Source organism: Varroa destructor, unplaced genomic scaffold (assembly GCF_002443255.2).
Source record: "Varroa destructor unplaced genomic scaffold, Vdes_3.0 BEIS01000004.1, whole genome shotgun sequence".
Classification (NCBI taxonomy): Eukaryota; Metazoa; Arthropoda; class Arachnida; order Mesostigmata; family Varroidae; genus Varroa; species Varroa destructor.
Window position 1 is genome coordinate 20,362,901 of NW_019211457.1, and position 15,605 is coordinate 20,378,505.

Sequence of the window (15,605 nt, forward strand, 5' to 3'; positions counted from 1 at the left end):
TTAACAAGGTACCTTTTCATATTCATAGACGAAGTGTCATGAAATGGTAAAGAGATGCTATGCGTTCTGTAAATCTGATCTATTAGCAATTTTTAGATGAGACGGTAGATTTATATATACACATATATGTAACAGGCCGTATTTTTATGGTTTGTAGAGGCTGGTTCACATCTGGTTAGCGATAATCCTTAACCCATTGATAGCAGACTTTTAACGAACCTCAGCAGCAAAGCCAGCAAACACAAGATTTCAAGTGGTCAAATAAGGCTAAGCAGGCAAACTTCCTGCGTGAATAACGGCCTGTCTGATCGACGGCTATCATATACATGTGTGTACTGGATACGGTCTGTGGACCTTCTATTGGCGATAAGGTGCGTTCGTCTGTAAGTAACGCTTGCCACTTTCTCCTAGCAACCAGTATAGCAAACTAATATCAAACTCGGTCAACTTTGACGAGTACTCTACTGAAGTATCAGCTAAAACCATGGGACAACAGCTCTCTCTGGCAAGACAACCTAAGGCAAACTAATTAGATTGCAGGACACGAACGCGATGTGCAATATAACGAACGAGACGTTCCTTTTCTGAATAAAGAGTATAACTTATTTTCATCATCAGCACAAACTGTAACATACATCACTAGAAATCAGCTTCACAAATTTAGCTCTGGATTAAATTAGCTGCTCACTGCGAGAACTTAAACAAAATTTACGTCAGTCGCATCTCTTATGTTATCTCTTGTTGATAAACAAATCAAAGTGTACAAGCAATTAAAAGATGAAATTCTGACACAAAGTATGTGTTTAACTAAATTTGTGTTTATTTCACGGTATTAGACGCTTTTCTTCACAAACATGACCGATGACAAGTTAAAATAATATGGTTAACTAAATAAATACGCTTATAAATAAAAACAATAGGATCTCACTCTTTTTACATAGGTAGACAACTAATCTGAGGTAGTTAGTATATGGGAAGTACAATCACAGTGATGAATGCGATATTGGAGCAGGTCTGCTAGCATGCACGCTTCCAGATATCACCTAATATAATGTTACATGTGTTTTCTAAGATAGATTCTGAGAAACCTACTTTTTTACAGTACAAAACGGCGCCTGGCTTGGAATGATATTATTAAAATGGTTGGTAGGACTCCAATGATGAGTGGACGCTCAACGTCAGAATTGTTTTTAACGAACACTGTGCAAGAACGTTTCAGCTGCCTTCTTTGATACAGGAGACTGAGAAGGAAGTGCCTTAAGACGCGTGGCGATTCCTTGTTTCCCGTTCTCTCTCGCCTCTACTCTGATTCCCTTTTTGATCGTGGGAGTAGTGATATCCATGGGAAGCTTCGGTCGGCTAAGGTAGTCGCAGACTGGCTAGCCCTGGGCTGCCTGCTGGCTTTGATATGCTGTCAGAGCGAGCTGCTGCTGCTGCTGCTTCTATTCGCTTGAGGGGAACCAAGTATAGCGGTAATGGCAGTAGAAGGCGTACGCTTGAGAGGAGCTGAGCCGGAAGAGTCAATGGATTTGACGTGCGTCCGACACAAAAGCAGAGCTTGCAGAGTCGCTTAGCGACTTGGCAAGCCACACTCGGCTGAGCTCATTGTCACGAATCCGTCGAGACCTCCAAGCAAGAGACTCCTTCCCTACCCCCACGATTCACCCAAGCCCCGCAAAGCCCCCGAAGCGACACACATGCAATGTCTCGCACAAAGCTCAGTTCACGATGCCTGCCAGCCAGCTAGCCAAGCAGGTGGTTCGACTGATTAGCTATGCCGTCCTCTAGCTGGCAATGGCGCGAACCTTCCTAAACGTGCAAAGTTGTCGGAACATAGCTCCGGCTAATACAACCTGCCTTGATACCGGGTCCGTTATGTAGCTTAGCAGACTAAAGCTAACCGCAGTATCTAGCTAGGCTAAAAGTGACTATGCGCGCTAACGGCCTGAACTTTTTTAATACAAGCTTAAAATTGCTATTTAGACTGGCATAGTGGTTAAGGTACGAGATTTATAAGTTCAAGGTTTTGGATTCGAATGACTTAGCTTAGCATACAGTAGCTACGAGTGAGAGCAGCACGAATAACGTCAGGCTCCTTGTCAAAAACATAGTCTCTTAGAAATAGTCCTCACTGAGCCACAGGCAATAGACCTCCCGTAGATGTATTAATACTTGGAAAGTTCAATCCGATAAAGGAAAGCTAATCATTGTGTGAGACCGTTATTGAGCTTTTCGTTTTATCGACTTCCTTAGCTGGTCCATCGAGTTTTCTCTAGAATGATGGTATTTACGGTAACCATAGATATATCGCCCACAAAGTGATAGGCTTAAACGTTTCATGGGGTATCGAGTCTTTTATTTGATTCAAACGCGTACAGTGTGCTTTTGCCAAATAGTAGGCTCAACTGATAAATTTTTAGGGTCCCAAAAAGACAGGCTTTAGTAATGTTAAAAAATTCAACAAAACATTCAGATTATGTTTATTTTAACGTTCTACGTGCGTTTATTCTGTTATTAAAATAAGGAGGCTTACCAGGCACCATCATTTTATTATGAGGATTGTTATCGCGTGACAAACAACGGTCGCGCGGAACGGACTTTAGGTGTTTCTGCTTCCTGCAGGCCTCCATTTGAACATGACACGCAGACGCATACCTGAAGAATAAACAAAAATAACAAATATCAAAACTCGCATGTTAATGATATATTTTATCAATAATATCTATTGTTTGAAAGTATGCTGTTTGTTTGATTGTACAGCCTATTTCGTGTAAATGCAAATACGTGGTCAACTAAGAGGAGTGCAATAATGAACAGAATAGAATTTCTCCGAAATGTTTTGTACAGTCTACTGGCAAATATGGTCTTCTTCGAAGGCTATTGCTTAAATAAAGATTATCGACAAGGAACCCAGCAGATGTGCGTAACGAAATTAAGATTGATAGGACTTAAAAAAGAACATGTTTAAAAAGAGACCGGTAGTTTTCGCCTGAATTCTCGATTTTTCGCTTAAAGTATCAACGTCTCTCAACCTTGAATGCCAGCAGCCCGCGCCAAATTAAGACCAACTTCTTACTGACCCATCTATCCTTTAAAGTTGTCTTACCACAGAAACAAAAATGTTCATAATTGTTCTATAATTATTTCTCATAAACAGGATATTTTTGTAATTCGAATTTGCTGCCTTATCGGTACTGTCGCATTACCAAGTGATTACCCAATGATGAAAAAACCACCTTCCATATACTTGATCACAAAATTATACGAATATCCGAAATTCATAAATAGGATTTTATACTGCACAAAATTGTCCATAAGATTTTGGAAAACTTCGACATTCTTTTTTACCTATATGTAGCCAATTCATTATTTACATACTTCATAGAAAAATTCTATGGCATATAAGTGCATACTGCTGAATAAATTGTTGGGCAAGTTTAAGAGCTTGCTGACGTTCCCATAAATTACGTTTCAGGGGGATGACAAATATATTCTATCGGGCTAAATCAATATTCCTGTCGTATAGTCATAGCTCTGCCCATTTCTATTATCGCCCCAACAGGGGCAGTCAGAGTTTGCAGGGGCGTCTGAGAGAGAGCGGAAGAAAAGTAAGTAGCACCAGTACGGTGATAGGCAAAATGTCGTTTGTCCTAAATCAGAAGTGGGAAAAAACGAAAATAATCACTATGAGGATTCCAAACAAGAACAGCAATTTCTATGTCATACGGATCCATTAATGTAGGAATCTGCTATCCATGCTGTATTCAAATGCTTCAGCGTAGATGATAACAATTTGTAGAAATGACAGTCATCCAGCAAAATGGAGTAGTTTGCGTTCTAATCGTTGGCTTCTATGAGATAAATCTTCTATGAGAAAGTTAGTTTTGCTTGTTCTCAGTTGAGTAGGTTTTAGAGGTTTTCACTCCACCTACTCAGGATGCCTCTACAAACACGTTCTACATGTAATGTTTTCTAATAATATTAGTCTGTATATATAAGCAGTGGTGGTCTGTAATTTAAATAACACAATATAATGCCTCACTTTTTTTTGTGGGGCTTTCTTCGGATGACAAAAAATCTACTTTCTACAGATGAATATACCATTGTCTTGAAGTGCCAACACGAATTATGGAGACACAATCCAATCCAATAACGAGTGGCTTAGTTAACAGCGCATATGAATTAAATTTGATAGCTAGAAAAAAAAAAACGCTTATCGCCAGAAGAAGACAAGGATTACAACATTGGTTAGTTTAGGACCCTACAATCCATTTAGGCTATTATTTCTTTATCGAAAATTTTGCTTAGCACTGAATAATATCGATTAGTCGATTATTATATGTATAATTATTATATATATATAGGTATAATTATCGATCAGTGGCTGATAGTTAAGTGCACCCTAATGGACAGGACGAGAAACAAGTATCTTTACAGTCTGTTTTTAATATTAACAGCAAGTTAAATTGAAGTCGTTTTTTTAAGCGGGTTAAAAAAACTAAAGGCTTTCGTATTAATAATGAAACTTCACGTTCATGTAACAGCTGTCGTTAGGCCTAGTACCTGGATCGTCCAACTTCGGAACGTGCCATACGTTTTATGCATGATGCCATAACAGGCACGCATGACAAAAGCACTGTTCTATTGCATTACAATAGAACAGTGCTTCTGAATAGCTTTGTTGGAATAATATTTTACAGTCAGAATATCCAGGAAATGTTCTTTTTCTTCTAACCCAAAAAGCAAGGTTTGTCAAAACACAGGGACAATAAGGTAGAAGTCTGATCCTGTGCTGAATAAAATATCGCAAGTGTTTTCAGACATGCTGTTCGGTGCGCGAGCCGCAAGGTTAGTTATTCATCTATAACATATTTTGTACTTATTTACTGAAACATAGTGTTATTAATAATTCACCTTCTGATCCGTTACAGGCTATACTTTGGTAAATGACGTCGGAGCACAAAGACAGAAATAGTTCGTTATTTTTACTAAGTTTTGTATAAATTCGGTCACAAGTAGACAACGTCAGTCTTGCGCATTTTACCCTAGCTAGTACTGGAAATAAGCTTTGTAGCATGAGAAATGCAAATATTAAATGGATAAATAAGTCAAATTTAGTCAAGAAGAATTTTATAACCTATGTGATTCAGGAGCACGTTTCCATATTAAAGGGAAGTATTTAATCATTCCTGTGATGTTCTAATATAGGTGAATATATAGGTGATGTATAGTCACACATAGAAAATAACTGCTTCCTCTTCTTATCGTAGACAAAAGAGTAGTCCGCATATGTTATATATAAACGTATCCGTTCACCAATGATCACCATTCACCCGTTCACCAAACAAACATCAATGATTCCTGCTGTAATATTGCAATTTTCCGAGCATACAATGACGACTCACTTTTTGCCGTCCGACCCGCAGGCGAAGTTCGCGTCATCGACTCGAACGTCGGGGCAGTCAAATTCGCAACGACACTCCATTGGATCACCAGGGAACCGCGGCCGGCAAGTACCGCCGAAACGACATGACTCCTCGCATTTGGTTCCCGACCCCTCTGCAAATATCAAGCGAGAATATTATGCATAGAAATTCCGCTAAGCTGCCACATATGTAAGCTTAAATATAATAACATACACGATTTTATTTCTGTAAAATTACACATTTACCAGCACCGCTTAAGACGAGCATTTTTATACGCTCACGTCGCCATGCAAACGCCATTGAAATTTTACGTTTAGATATAAAAAACCTACATCTAAATTTAGTTATAATGATTTTTTAAGCGGTCGGTTATTTTGACCTGGCATGCTAGAAATAGGTGTAAACAAAATTTCAATGGGTTTCGTATTCAGCAATTAAGCACAGTAAAGGCTTTTTAGTGTCACGCATCTTAAAGGTAGAATACGATGGCGCGGTGGGTTACATATAGACTGCTACATACATGTTGTTGCTTCACTAAAGTGTTAGCCGTCATTCCAATTGCGCACGATACCTTTGAGTTTGAATAGAAGGACTTTCTGTCTTAGTTTAACGGCTGATCAATCTTTGTGTGCCGAGACATACGGGGGTAAAAGGCACAGTAATCGAAAGCTTTTTCTGAATGTTGACAATTCACTCGCACCGGGCCATGTTTGCGCATGCGCTCCGAGAATTTTGTTCAATTAAGGAGTAGCCTCTTGGGAAGAACTTTTGGTTCTATTCAGAACGCGACTAAAGTAAGTTATTCTACGGGTCCTTCTTCAATGAGATTTTGGCTTTCGTTTGTTTCTAAGGTTCTTCTTAAGGACAATACCGTAAAGCTAACCATAGCTGTGAAAAGAAATCCGACTTGAAATCTGGCTTGAGGGCCATTCGTGCGTTTGGTGGTATTGCCTATTTATGATCATCCTGCCTAGAAAGAAGCCAGATGAAGCATTCGTTTAATGCAGCTACAGCAATCTCGTATGATCTCTTCTAGGATTGCTTGAGTGACATTTCAGTTCGTCAGGATCCTCCGAGAGCCCTTTTCAATGTCCTATCGGCCTTTTCTAACCTTTCCGTCCCTGTTAAAGCACTGTTACGTCCCTGCTCGCCAGTTATCGAAAGCAACCCTCAAGGAAGTTTAGATAAACAAGGAAGTCGACGGAACTAAAAGTAACTGGCTTAAACCGAGAATATCAAATGACATTTATGCCCTCACTACGGCATACGACTCGTCTTCTGTCAATCTTTCCCACTTCTTACGAAACGTAACTGTGCCGTATAATTCTCAGCACGAGCTACCGGATATATAATCCAGTACTACCTTTTCGCCCCAAGTCGCTTCAAACAACGGGTATTCGTAGCGGCGAACAGCCGGGATGCGACGTGTGAAACACGATTATTTAAGACAAATTAGGCTGATTAGGGTGACTCAGGAACGAATAGAAATGCGACCTGGCTGATGACATGATACTTCCTCTCAACAGGCAAGAAAAATAAAATGAATCTCTAGAAAATGTCGACAATGTACGATTGTTATGTGAGATTATATATCTCCCTATTGCTACTAAAGCCTGCCTACGCAGGAAGCGATTCAAGATAGCTTAGCTCGTGTAAAATTGCCGCCTTTCCAGCCGAACAAGTTATCATTTAGGGCAAAACAGCAAACTAGCACGTTTTGCGGGAAAAGTGAAGAACTCCACGATCTAGATTGCTACTGCGGGAACAACAACGTTGCAGAAAGAACAACAGCAGTTATTCGATTGAACAGTATTTTTTTCATTGGACCTTCACGATACGATTCATTTTCATCAGATATAGTGAAACCTGTATCCAAAGTATAGGTAATACAAACGAGAGAGAGACCGGAGAAATGAATAGTGAAAACGTTTGTCTGACAAACGTTTTTCTGCAAGCCTACTAATCTTCGAACAAAAAACAGATCTTGAATAGTAAATCTCTGCATGCTAGCATGTGACCTGCTCTCAAAGTTCATAGCTGCTCGAGCATGTGCCACGATAATAATAGTAACGATGGCCCATTTGCACGACTATTACAAACAAAGATTTTTGTGAAGATTCTAGGAGAAAAGAAGGCAATATTAGAAAGTACAGTAGCGCAACAAAATCCGTATCTTTGGTTCAGAAAAGGAAGTAGTAGTTTGCAAAGGGTGCTAACATATATTTCCTGAAGGGAAGTCGGACTCACCAGGACAGGCCATTCACGAAATGACAACAGTTCACTATCGGAAATGGCTGGACCGTTAAGGACGATGGGAGGTGTCGTCGTAAGAATGACGTTTTTTACTGTCTGGCTGCTCACCCAGTCTCCTTCGGCCACCAAATTTATGTTGTCATAGCGACGATGGAATTGAAATGTCGGAAGTCAAAGCGTTTCCACTGAAGTCTATCTCGCTAGTAATACTTCTCGCTAGTAAAGACTACCCTTTTTTCTACGTCTATTATTCTCTTTTTTCAAATAAATAGTCCTTGCATCGCTTTTCAAATCGCTAACTGTAATGAAAGTCAGGCACGTTCAAACTTCTTTGTACCAAGCTAAAGAAGTTATTATTCAGAATTTCACTACCTTATAATAATTACATTATCAATGGCAATAACGTTATAGCCATTTCAGATCTTAGATTTTATCAGAAAATCCGCCAAAAAACAGTTTTTAGAGAATGCATCTGACCGATTTGCTGTCTATCGAATTCTGTGCGATAGCTTTATTGTGTGCAACCTAGCTGAAGACGTCGTTCTAAAAAATCATCTTTGCGCAGAGTCTCGACAATCGATATGTTTTTTTAAAATTCTTTTCACTTTGTCGATATATGTAACTGCCCTTTGGTAGCAAAAAGCTGTTTTATTCCAAATTTATTGGGAAACTTGGAAAGTTGAAAGTCGAATATACGTGTAATCAGAACGAAGCCTTAACTATGTAGGAAAGTGCGTAAAGTCATGATATGGAGTGTTTGCGTCGAATAGGAGGATATATGACGGAGTAAAATGACGAGAAGGAAAAAGAAACAAGAGAAACGTTGCTTGGGGGGAGGCTAGGCGGCGGCGGCGAAGGCAGTGATGGCCATTAGCGGAAAGGTGGCTATAAAGTCAGCCGCCTGGCAATGTTTTGGGGTGGAATAGTCCGCGGCCGTTGCCACAAACCGTAAAGACGGAAAGCTAACGTGCGCTGCTGCCCGCGGTCGCGAAAGCAGATCTCTTTTGCTAGTTTGCGTTCTCTCGTTTGGTGCTTTCATCCTCGACTATAGCCCGCTCGTGTCTCCATAGAAGTGAAATCAGTGCTCCACAAAGATGGTTGCTTCAGAGACCGGCGCAAGACGGGACTCGAAGAAAAAAGCGCGTTAGCAGTCCAGTCTCTCATTGCGTTTTCTTTTCGGCTAGAAGCTCCGAACTGTCTCGAATAGACGAGGCGTGGCATAGGTTAGCTTAGGCAGTTCGCCTTTCTCAGATCCCTCCCAAGGGAAAGAAGCTTTTGCAGCAGGAGCTCAAGAATTCCACATCCAAAACCACGTTGAGGGAATATACCTCCCAACATGTATGCGACAGATGTATCCTTACTTGCTGTTTGTGTCAGTTACCTCAACTCAGTACTAAGCAGCAGTGGTAAGCTGGCAAAAAGTCTTACAACTGTCGAAGGTGGAACACAAACAAGGTGTAGAAAAAAAAAATTGATACCATTTAGATAATTTAGATTATAAGAAACGAAGTTCCCTAAAATTGTAAATAGGGGGTGCTCAGAAAATTATGCCATCCCATTAGAGATTGTATAAATTCTAAAAATTCTCATAAAAACTTTCCAGCAAACCTGTGAAAACAGCATCATGTATTGAAGCATAAGCATAAGTAAGTAAGTAAATTGAGGTAAGTATTTACATGTGCTGTTTCTGAATTTCGTTTAGTTTTCAATAGCATGCCGTAACTTACCGACCCTGTATATTGAAAAAAAGAAACAGTGATCCAATAATACTAGATTTGGATTGTGAACAGGGTTACGTTATCAGCTAAAAGGTACACGTGAACTTGGTTGCAATATTTGAAGTTAGAATTTAAAAGTAAGATTAAAAGCAAGTTTGAATTGAAAGTCTGCTTTTTAGTTTTCTTTAATGCAGCATGATTCTGAAGCTTAGGGCAGATATATTGCACCCCGGACTAAGTAGAGACAGCTCCTTAAAATATATAGATGCCCACATAACGATATCTGTAAAAGTAAGGTTCACTACCAATGGTACATACTCTGGTACTCTGTGGCGTTTTATTTTATTTTATGTACAGACCTGCTGAAGCCACGACTTCATCGTCGCACTCTTTAAAGTGCAGAACCTGAAGCTGGCGGCCCTTTCGACATGAGGCCTGGCGTAATTCACACTCCGTATGGTACGTGACCCCGTCATTTCCGCAGACAGGCTGGTATGAGCCTTCAGGGCAGTCTGTGGGGCACACACACTCTCCATTCTCACATCGTGCCCCAAAATGGCACATCACATTCGAGCACATGTCTGCAACGAAAAGCAAAGGTAAAACCTCATTAGGTCAACATACGGTATGACTTAGGAAAGCAACACCTGGAGCTCTCCCGGAACCACTAATTCAGGAAAGTCGCTAGAATCCATCAAATGACTCCTAACGTCTAACGATGTTCTTCTCATCTACATTTAATCTATTTGATTTCAGAAACTCAGAGAATATTCAGAAACGAAATCGATGTGTCCGATAATGTATGGTAGTAACTTTTATGTTATCGGCGTTGTTTATGTTTAAACATGCTAGAAAGTCGGTGTACCTTCGAGCAGAATATTTTTCTACTTGACTCTACCGAATATAGTGCAACTGTCGTACGATGGTGCGCAGCTATCAACGGTCTCCAGAGCCAGCATAAGTGAAATTCAGTCAGACTCGACGGTGGAAAGCTAGTCTGTTAACCAAAGAAAAGTAATGGAACCCTTCATGCCCCTGTTCTTCATTTCTGGCTGATCCTACGATCACAACTTTTTGCGCATTTACCAATAACGTGCGAGCCTTCTGGCTGCAAAAGAAATGTGCTGCCACTAAGCGGTTGAGGATCTCAGAGATTCAAAGCGTCCCATGCGCTTGCAACTTCCGTTGATAGCACTGTATTAACGATGTTAATTATAAAATCATGTTTTTGTTTTCCAGAATTTTGAATTGCGGCTCATTTGAACACAACCAAACAGACGTTGATTCGTCGACTGTAAAAAAAGCTTTTGTATGGCTTCAGTCCGCTACGAGCATGTAAATAAAATAGTAAGCGTTAACACTAAAGTAAGACAGTCTACATTTCGGTCAGCGCAAAATTTTCTACAACCTAAACTGAAAAAGTACTATTGAATATATTTAGTTTCACGCTACGAGTCTAACAAACTAAACTAATGAAACGCCAGGTTGTACGATTGTGCAACCTGAGAACAAACCAGGTTGCCGAACGGTTCTATGGGTGGCGTTAGTCTGCTAGGATTTATCTTACCGCACGGTCCCGTGGATGAGACGGCTATATCAGTCTTTGAGTTGCACGCGTCTACCTGCAACTCGCATTCATTTTCGTATGTCTTTCCATTACTCCCGCAAACAGGGAATTTCACCTGCAATATGAAGCGCAGGAAACATTGTTATTGTCGACAGGCTTTTCTGAACTCTGAAAAGGAGTTTGTATTGTAAATATGTCATTAAGCAACATTCGCTTAGATGGCTTTCCCACTCAGCTACAATCTGGTACAATAGGCTGTTGTGTATTAGCCTGTCAGTATCAGCAAGTCATATGGCGATAAAGATTCCAAAATGGCTTACTTAGACGAGAAGAAAATGCTGCCAGACAGTAAATTTTGTTAGCTGTTTTTTTTGGACACGCTTTCCTAGAAACATGCAGTTGAACAAGGTTTGCACTAGCCATATTTATGAGATAAATAGAACACCGTAAGTAGACACTGACTGACTTTGTCTCGAATGACGTCCCCAGGTGACAATACCTGAATCCTTAACTGGATCCTTGGAGGCTAATTTTACAGAGCGGATTCTTAGCTTCGTCTGCTGTCTTATGGGATAATGGAGATAGGTTCTTGAGGAAAATAACACGCCGGTCGAGAACGATCGATGGAAGGGTCTACTTTATCAAATGAACATTTATTGTAAATTGACACTAGAAGAACATTGCACCTTCCTGAAAGTATTAAGTATTGTTCTAATGGGCTTCTTGAAGTTCTGCCTTACAAATTTGGATGACATTTGTCTTTGGTATTACCTAATGACAGGTCAACTGGAATCTCGGTTATCACTTCTCATAAGCGCCTACTGAACTAGGAAATCTGCTATTTACAATCCATGTTTAAGTTTACTTCAGCTTTCTAATTCTCACTCTACTTTCTCTGAAAAGGCACATGATGGGGGGAATAGAACCAAGGTACCAAAAAATAGTTAACTAATCGTCATTTCCGGGTGATATTTAAGATCCGCTGTCTTGCAAGGATGACCTTGTCGCAAAGTGTTCAAAGAGGACATGAGCATGATGATTCAAGTCCAGATGGTAGATTGTTCATGGAAATTGCTCTTTTTTATAAATGATCCTGCTTACTTTCTCAGATACGCATCCTGCCGCTTCCACTAGCTCTGTGCTATTTCTCAAGGTGCTCTTGTGTTTGCTGTTACTATTTCTTGCAGCAGCTGTTGCTGTGTTAACGTCGGCTTCGCTTTAGTGGATCGCGCGGCAAGATTATCATATACTAAAAAGTATTTGAGGGAAATATACAATTTTAATTTGAGACAACTAGGGAACCAAATAGAATGATCAGATTAAGTATTATACATACAACCTAATCCATTAGACCGCACGGCTAATGATAACTAGTTCTTGTAAATGAAACATTACTGGTTTTGGCAAAGCCATGTACATACGCTCCAAAAGACGTTTATAGATCCAAAGAGACCGGTACAAGCTGGCCACTTGGCCTCTTCGTGAGTAGCCGTTGCGATAAAAATTTTCGTATCCTGAACAGAAGTCCGCTTCAACGGAACCAATTAGGATTTTTTGTGGTAAAAGTACAGCTCTGTACCGCACACTGCAGAATTGAAACTGTACAGCGGATTTCAAATAACAATCGAAAGCTCGAGACTTTAACAAGAACATGACGGGTTGAAATTCTTGTCTGATCAACAAACACTTGATTGTTTAGTAAAGAAAAAATATATACGATAAGATCTATTGTAGATAAAAGCATACTAACTACGATCTCATTTGTTAGCTAGAAGATGTCCTTGAGGGAGGCTAATGTCCTATGTGCATGTGTCAACCTTTGCATCTTCATTCGCTGTATTATTGAAGTCTTGATCGAAGTAAATACAGTGATCCTTAAACCTTTTTCTGAGGATTCAGTTATTCCAACTGTGATTGAGAAGTTTCATTGAGATCTTGGAGCGCTTAAGTCATAAACGATAAGAGGCACAAATTGTCCAGGCAAGTGTTTTCGGAACTAGTTGTGCTTCCTTACCTTCAAACTGAAATTTTCTGTTAAGTCACGATAAGCTGTAGACAAAATAAGTGGCCTTAGGAGAAATGTGTACCTTAGTAAACCGCATCTTCATTCGAAAAAAAACATTATGTATATCTGGGAAGAACAAAAGGGTCTGATACACTAAGAAATGCTTGATAATAAACGACAGGCCTGGAAAGGACTTATGCTGGTGAAAAACACACAGCAAAACATCTTAACGTGGGAAAAACTGTGTATGATCGAATAGTATCGAGTAAATGAGGCAATGCACCAAAGTCGATCCATAATCCAAATCATCTCTGCCCACAAGAATGTCGAGCCACTTATTGTAAAGGCCGTTAAAGCTGCCCTGCAAAGATTTGACTATAAAGTCTTCTTGCATGCACCATATTTTTTAGACATCGCACTGATGGATTACCATCTTCTCTATTTACTTGAAATCATGTTAGTCGCTTGACTGTCAACACTGGAAATAGAATAAAAAAGCTTAAAAGTAGCTAAATTACTTTAAGTTGGGTGAAATATTGTGTTTTGGATAAAAAATCTGAGTCATCTTAACACAGAAAAGGCTCGTAAGCTTTGTGTTAAACTTGGTCTAACCTTATACAAAGTTCCTCGAAAAAGTGGAAACACATTGACCGCTCTTTCGTGAATAAATATAATGATTTCAAGATTATTTGAAGACTTATTTAAATAACTGTCTTTTTTGGAACTTATTTGGATAACTATAGGTGTCCAAGGAAACTTATTATATATTTTGCAGGGCCAATCCTTCGTTCTCGATATTTGTCTTCTATAACTTAGAAAAGAATCATCTATTTAGAAACGCAATTGAAATTTCTGCTACTAAACTCGGAGCCGGCTGTCGGTCATTTGAAGTTACCGGCTCCTGGAACAGCTCAGGAAAGCGCCCTGGCGAGCGGTGCTAATATGAGTTTAATATCTTGCACATGTAGCATTTTCTTCTGTTCGCTCTCAGCATTTTCCCCTCCCCAGCTCTTATCGCACTCTGCTTTCCTTCACGCTCTTCCATACTGACAATAACTGAGAGCTTCGCCTGCGACTCTGGTCCTCTTTCCCCTTATTCTCACTGTTCTTTTTTTGTTCGCCATTTCCCATCCTATCACTTACTATCTTTAACTGGAACGAAGGCGTCGAACTTATACTCTCGAACGCCAGCGCTTCCAATGAGGCCGTCTAGCTCCAAACGCATGTACGCAAATGTGTACATGTGTGACTTCGTGTGAATTAAGAGTGAAAATAGTGACTGCACAGAGCCAGGCGGTTGCCGGCTGGATCAGTGTCGGATAGGTTCGAGCGGGCATGATACGACGGGAGCGTTGGATTAAATCAAGTCGTGCACCGTCCCTCACAGTCTCCACTCAATTCCAATAACCAACTGCTCGACGGGTCAAACAGCCTCACACAACAACACTTGATCAAAGAAATCGACGACCTCTTTGACTGATCTTTGTACGCTCTCACTTGCTCCTTCTCCCCATCCACCAATCCAAGAGGGACTTTCCTAGCAAAGAGCAAGAAATTCCTCGTGGTAACATTCGACTAGCCAAAACCTTCACTTTATTCTCGGGTTCACGTGGTCTCCAGTTCTGCTTCAGTCGAGTGATTTTGGACTTTCCTAGAGATGGCGAAATGGCAGTGGGCGGTTCAGCTGCAATGACCTAAGGACTTCGGGACGAATCGTTTTTATTGAGAAAGTGTAGTAGCGCATAGAAACGAGCGCGGCTGTGGAGGATCAGAACTCGAGGACAAGAACAAAGTTACGCTTTGTCATGCAAAGTATTCTAAGACCTGCATACGTACTTCTAGTTTCTAAAACTGGACACTTCGTTTGCTCTGGCAATCCCATAGATTAGCGTCGTCGCCCAAAATAAGTCCCACAATTGGCAACGACTACCGGGTGTTCGATATTTTCGATGCTTCGATATTGTTCGGGTATTTTGATCTGCTCGAATGCTTTTTCATGCTTCTTGACCTCTTGCTGTTCATTCTTGCGCAATGGACAGTATATACATGCAGCAATACTCTGTCCATGCCGCACTCCATTGCTAAAATCACTTCGTAGTAGAGTTTAATGACGAGTATTCACTTCGGCTTTCTACCTTGCGAGATCGCGGGCAACACGTTAGCATCACTTTGGACAAAAATACCAAAATAACTAATATTGGTGCTGTAAGTTCTCGCATAGTAACTTGGAATAGTATAAGTAGATTTGAAATAAATGCACGTTAAAGTCATGTAGTGAAATAATTGACGCCCCATGACCTGCAGTGCTTGACATAAAGTAAGTAATACGAAATTGTGAGAATATTAGGTACCGATAAAAATGTGATCGGGAACTAAATTATCCGCCCCAACATGAACATTTTATTTCCTGGTTGCGTTTATATTTACAAATAAGTATATACACAAATACGTATACATGCGGTTTGATCATAATGGTTGGTGTGGTCAAAGCCAGATAGCTGCTTTCCGTTTTCTCCTTTTGATGGTTTGACTTAAATGTTAAGTAGTAAGTTGGATCTTTCAGATGCTGCACGGGTAGCCACGAACTACGCCACAGAGATAATGTTTTTCGGAAAGCCAACTATAGCAAATTCGAT

General features: G+C 40.2%; 1 protein-coding gene across 16 annotated transcripts in view; it reads right to left on the reverse strand.

Annotated features, from left to right (window-relative positions):
• Positions 1-15,605, reverse strand: part of LOC111250514 (agrin-like) — a 232,384-nt gene that overhangs the window by 18,197 nt on the left and 198,582 nt on the right. For 15 of the 16 annotated variants that reach the window (XM_086988847.1, XM_086988846.1, XM_086988852.1 and 12 more), the window contains 4 exons: positions 10,965-11,079; positions 9,757-9,978; positions 5,406-5,559; positions 2,534-2,655 (listed from right to left, as the gene is read on the reverse strand). In XM_086988847.1, coding sequence (XP_086844973.1) covers positions 2,534-2,655; positions 5,406-5,559; positions 9,757-9,978; positions 10,965-11,079 — 613 coding nt within the window. The remainder of the gene's footprint in view (positions 1-2,533; positions 2,656-5,405; positions 5,560-9,756; positions 9,979-10,964; positions 11,080-15,605) is intronic. The other variant, XM_086988853.1, reaches the window with a different exon arrangement.